The sequence below is a fragment of the Triticum dicoccoides genome, chromosome 2B (assembly GCF_002162155.2).
Source record: "Triticum dicoccoides isolate Atlit2015 ecotype Zavitan chromosome 2B, WEW_v2.0, whole genome shotgun sequence".
NCBI lineage: Eukaryota > Viridiplantae > Streptophyta > Magnoliopsida > Poales > Poaceae > Triticum > Triticum dicoccoides.
Window position 1 is genome coordinate 269,043,768 of NC_041383.1, and position 5,775 is coordinate 269,049,542.

Consider the following 5,775-nt stretch of genomic DNA (forward strand, 5'->3'; position numbering starts at 1 on the left):
CCGTAGTTCAGCGACATGGCAACTGCAGATAAACGAACATGGACGAGGGTCTGGACCATGGCAACTGCGGGCGCGCGGTGGGCATCACGCGTCGCGTGGGGGACCAGAAGGGTACGAGGCCTGACATACGGGCGTGTGGGCGTTATCAATTTCGCCCACACGCATGCGTGTGAGAGGGTTCAGGAGGGAAAAAAAGATGTGTGTGGGCATTAGTTGTTTTGCCCACACGTAGGTGTGTGGGCTGGTTGCTGTCCATGCCACACGAGGCGTGTGGCACAACTACCCGATACACCACACGTGTGGCAGTTATCGGGACCCTTTTTCTTTGGTAGTGTTTGTGTTGGTTGGATGAATGTCCACCTTTTCTTGTAAAGATCCAAAGTTCGCTTAAAAAAAGAAAGAATCTTTTTATACAGATACAATACTGAATTAGAATATCAAACAATTGTATCGGCCCGATATAGAGGCAATTTTGGCCCAAAAACGTTGCCAGTTAACATTACATTAGGGTCGATATCAATAATATACATACATAACAGCACAATGATCAATTGTACATATACACCATCTAGCGCTCTAGCTAGGCCCTAAATCATAACCTAATACTTCACCCTTCTTATCAACCACTGCCATCAGCTAGACAATCAACAACGTTCCTCGCCTTTGGATAAGGCACTCAACAATACAAGAGAAAAATGAGACTGCTAAGGTCAGTCTGTTATTCATTTGCATCAGCTGGATTCCAGATTGAATGGCTGCAGGAGTTGAGCAGACTTTCGCCTTCGCTTTCCTTCAGGAGTCAATCTGACTGCTGCCTTGACTGAAACCTTGCCATTTTTAGGTGGCTGCTTCTTAGAGGAATTTAGTCGTACCCGAGAGGGCTCGCCCTCTTCACCACAACTTCTCTGAGGGGACTTGACTCTCTTGCGTGCAAAACGTGCCTCCATCTCTGGTCTACGGTTGGGACCAATCAGCTTTACATGGAATGGATTGACAGCTGTGTAGCAAACCAAGTCATTTGTAGCTTGTCCTTTGTCCAGATCAACACTTCTGCCGTTCACCTAAAATAAGAGTGAAGCTCAGGGTCGTCTGGTGCCGTATCAAAAAGCAACCGCAAAGATAAAGGGGGTTACCAGCTGGAGAAGGGCAGAGAATGTTCTTGCAACTTCATACTTTGGTTTGCTGCTAACAATCTCACTGAATGATGCAATCCCTGTATCAGTTCTTGACGAGAGTGTGTCAAGGATCTGCTCTCCATATAAACCGATATCAAAGGGTGGATTTCTATCCTGAAAAGGCATGAATTGTAGCACTCGTGAGTGTGAAGCAAGTTCATATGTGCAGAACAGTTAGCAGATCTATCATCAACCAAACCTGCTCTTCCAAGGCAAGCTCTATTCGCTCTTTCCATGTTGAAACTCGTGCATCCAGCTCAGTTTGTTGTTCAGCCTCAGCTATGCTAGCAAGGAGAGCATCCTGTGAGAGTTATCCATGTTAGTATTGGAAGTTGAACAGCTAACATAAAATTCAAAAGACAATCCAAAAGTAGCTAGCTATCAATCGGAATTCTGTTTCTCAAAACCAATATTTTGAAAAGTATTGTGCTTTGGCGACATCTGCCAAGAGAAGTGTGGAAATGCCATGTGGTATCAGAAACCAGAAACCAGAAACCAGACAACCCATAGGACAAATGCCCTGGCTGAACAAACAGTGCCCTAAATGCCATGTGGTATAGGATAAAAGAAACATCTGAGATAATAGGAATATCTAAATGTCATTTGGTCTCATCGGATAAAACAAGCACTTCAAGTCACGTCAGAGTGATGAAATACTGATGTATCAGAACAAATCAGTCATCACAAGAGCTAAATTTCGCAACTCATTGAATCTGTGACGGATCAACCTGTAGCTTGCTTCGAGCATACCACATCTATTTGAGAAGACAAAAATGGTATGCCTTAACACCCGAATATATGAGAAGCGAAGACACATGAAGTAAATGCAAGACAGCAATGTAGCATTTTCGTTGAACAAGTTTAGCACCAACGTAGCAGCAAATTTCTGAATGGAATTTGTATTAATCATGTTATTCTTTCAGACACATCATTCAAGAATATTAGCTATAAACTCCAATTATCATCAAACAAGATAAAGTTATAAAGAAAAGAACAAAATGGTTAGATGATATGTTAGCTAACCCCTATAACATGCTATTCCGAACAGCTTGACACTAGTGAACCTGGACATCTCATATATTTTGGCAACTTACATGGCGCAAGTTGCTTGCAAATAAAAATAGAGGAAAGTTCATGCATCTATGCAAAATTTGAAAGGGAATGGAGCTATTAGTGGTCCGTATGACTTACCAGATGTGATCGACACAAATCATCAAGGCTTTTATGTCCATCCATGCTGTCCTGTGTAACTCGAACCACGTCATCGATCTAAACAGACATATAGTAAGCAGATGTCAGCCAATTGTTAGGTCAGTGAAGACAGCGATCAACTAATAGAAAGCTAAAGAAAATCAACCTTATCCGAGTAACTTGGCATGTCATCATCAATATCCATGTCAACATATGGATCATTCGGGGTGTCTGGCCCATCAATATCATCAAAATTATTGGTCTGTTTGTCATCCTTCAAATCTCCAGATGTATGGCAATTTACTTCACCAGTTTCAAATGACTCTCTAAGCTGCAGCATGAATGAGTTGCAACAAGTTACTACATGAACATATCTGACGTACCTAATCAAAATAGCACATTTTTGTAACAATGCTGAGCACCTTTTCATAAAGAGGAACTGACTGGGAGACATCAGGTTTTTCCTGCTGAGACATTTGTACTTCAAAATATTTTGTTAGTTCAGGACTAACAACACCATCCATTTTTGCCACAGGAAATATAGATGCAGGGGTTTTCTTCTTTGGAGCGCCAATAACTTGCCTTGAAAAAGCTTTTACTGTTCCAAACAGATCAAGAAAGAAGGTTCAATATATAGTTAGTGGAGATAATATACAAGGAAATTAAACATCCTTGTAGGGGAAACAACAGTTTCCAGTACCTCTCTTGTAAGGCTTGATCTTTAGGTTGCTAGGTTCATGCGGATCCAAAGACTTATATGGATCCTCATCATCAGAATCATCCCCAAGATCTGGGAACCCAGGGTCTTCATCATCTGGTGGGGGCATGATGATAGGAGAATTGTGGTCAACAGGATGATGAGGCCAGCTATCTTCTTGACTTTGATCTGCTATCATTTCATGAGATTGCTCGCTGTCCTGAGTTGGATCTATGTTTTCATCTCGGGCTTTCCCTGGAGTTCGTCTACGAGCAGTACCCCCCGATCTTACATTTGGGGAAGTGAAGACATTGTTTCGGGCTTTCCCAGGAGTTCGTCTATGAGACAAAATATCTTCTTTGCATGATTTTTTTCCTTGCAAAAATTCAAAAACAGCTGGTGCGTCACATGGATCCAGCAGGAGGAAATCTCCGTAGAAACCACATGTTGCTAACTGCAATAAAGAAACAACTAGACTAGTTTAGTACGGCAGTACATGCTACCAGTTTCAGTTGCAATTAAAGAAATGCAGGATTACCAAATATGAATCCAGCTCGCTTGCTTCGCTATCGACACAGTCTCCTTCGAACACCAGAAGATTTGCTGGTGGCCTCACAATTTTTCTTCGCAGATCATCCTGATCAAGGTTGTTATCCAAAGTGGTCCTTGTTTCCGCTGGCAATTTAGAAGGGGGAATATATGCTTAGTTTCGTGTCATTTAAAGTAAACATATGACTGGTAGAACCGCAAAAGGTCCACTTACCTGGGACATCATCTAAACCCATAAACATATCATCTTCTTTGTTGACAGTAGTGCTAGGACCATTTTCGTTAGCTTCAGCAGATCCCTTTTCTTGTTGATCTTGCCTGGTATAGTTCAAATGTTAGACTATTCGCAAAAAATGCACTAGGGTGGTCAAAGAGGAATTTGCAGGCCCATAATTTGGCAACCGTCCAAACAAGGGCCGATGTTTCAGACACAAACAAGATATATAAGAGATAATCTGAAAGCACAAACTCTACTAGGGTTTATATCTAGCAGACACCAATAGTTGCTTCTGCACTGTTAATTTCCACATAGTTAATCAGTTTAGAAATTCTATAGCTCCTTATTGTTAACCTGACATGTCATGCTCCGGAATAAGATGTGCAAGAAAGCTATAGTTGCCAGAAGATATGTCACTGTCTGGCAGTTTGAGGCCCATTTCATGTAAGATGTGCAACGTCCAAGTCTCAGCAGGTAGCATACAGAAGAAAAAGTTGATGTATGCTTACTTATTTTGCGAGAGAAATTCCAGCGCATGTAGCACCAATGAGTACAGGTACTCCACCTTGCGGCTGTAAACTTGAACTGAACCTTGGAGCAATAGCGCAGCTGCACATGAAGTGGCCACATATTACCAGCGCAGTAGAAGGGTTTACAAGAAGAAAGGAACTTTCTTTCAGTGCAAAATCCCTGATTTAATTAACATGGGGCTCAAGAAGCCTTCGCAAAGAAGAACAAGAAGAAAAGGAGTTCCAGGTTTTGTAAGCACCTGGGGAAGAACCACAAAATCCACCGAAAAGAAGCTACGTACTTCCTTAAAGCTTATTCGAGCAAGATAATAAAACCACCCAAAAAGCACAAAAATTCCAGCTATTAGTCTTTCTACCTTCCCAATTTTCAAACACTGCGCCACCCGTAAAAGAAAGCCCACGCCTTCGCCGCAAGAAACACGGTTACCATCCACACCGCCGTACCTTCGGCGAAGTTGAAGCTGTGGGCCCCGTCTTCGGCGGAGATCTCGCCTGAGCAGATCTTGAGGAGGTACTCCTCGAGGCTCTTGGCGACGTCCACCTCCCAGTTCGACTCCGGGTCCCGGTTCGCCTGCAGTATCGGGAACCTCCCCCCGCTCGTGCTCCCCTCACCGCCGGCGCCGCCGCTGCCGTCCTCCATGACTCCCCCTCAGACAACGAAGCTACTGGGCGCGAAGAGGTATTCTTGCGGGATGGTGGCTCGGGATCCGATGGGCGTGGACCGCGGGTGGTGAGGGTGCTTGGAAGCGGAAGCGGAAGCGGGAAGGGGAGGGGGGGAGGAAGCAAGGGGGCTAGGGTTGGAAGAAGATTGGGGAATTTTCGGACTTCGGAGGTCTCCCGCTCGATGGGAATTTGTGACGGCGGGATCTGAGTTTCGGTGAAGGGCCGTTTCGCAGTTTTGGAAACAATCGAGTAGTGTAGGGATAAAGTGAACAAGCGATGTTTCGCGACAAAACCCCGTGGTTTTTGCACTATCGTGATGTCAACCCTATTCACCCTCGTTTAACTAGTACTTTCTGCCTAAAGAAATATAAAAGCATTTAGATCGGACGAGGACGAGTAGCACATGGAGGCCATATCCACCAGAATCTAAGCCACTCGTCGTTAGTTTTGGGATTGGTGCAACTTTTTGTTGAATTGGCTGTGACTTCATAATACACGCGTGTATGTCAATAGTAAAAGCTGTCCATATACTCATTTATTAGTGAACTGTACACAACGCATTTAACTCACACATTGACTAACAAAGTGATGCAAGTTATCAACAGAGAATTGATTAAAATAAATAAACATAAACTTGCCAGGCAACTTACAGTGAAAGGTACCCCTAAAAAAATTTACAGTGGAAAGATAAAACGGTAAAAGGTAAAATAAAAGATGCCGCTACAAAGACTTAGGCTAGTTTTTTCTCACAAC

At 43.4% G+C, this 5,775-nt stretch overlaps 1 protein-coding gene across 1 annotated transcript; it reads right to left on the bottom strand.

Annotated features, from left to right (window-relative positions):
* Positions 1 to 429: 429 nt before the first annotated feature.
* Positions 430 to 5,209, bottom strand: LOC119363472 (condensin-2 complex subunit H2-like). Its single transcript, XM_037628832.1, has 11 exons — positions 4,804 to 5,209; positions 4,339 to 4,438; positions 3,827 to 3,930; positions 3,602 to 3,738; positions 3,067 to 3,517; positions 2,789 to 2,964; positions 2,533 to 2,697; positions 2,367 to 2,444; positions 1,375 to 1,476; positions 1,134 to 1,289; positions 430 to 1,061 (listed from the first exon to the last, which is right to left on the bottom strand). Exons 1-11 carry the CDS (start codon positions 4,997 to 4,999, stop codon positions 732 to 734), a joined length of 1,995 nt encoding a protein of 664 aa, XP_037484729.1. The 5' UTR covers positions 5,000 to 5,209; the 3' UTR covers positions 430 to 731.
* Positions 5,210 to 5,775: the final 566 nt, after the last annotated feature.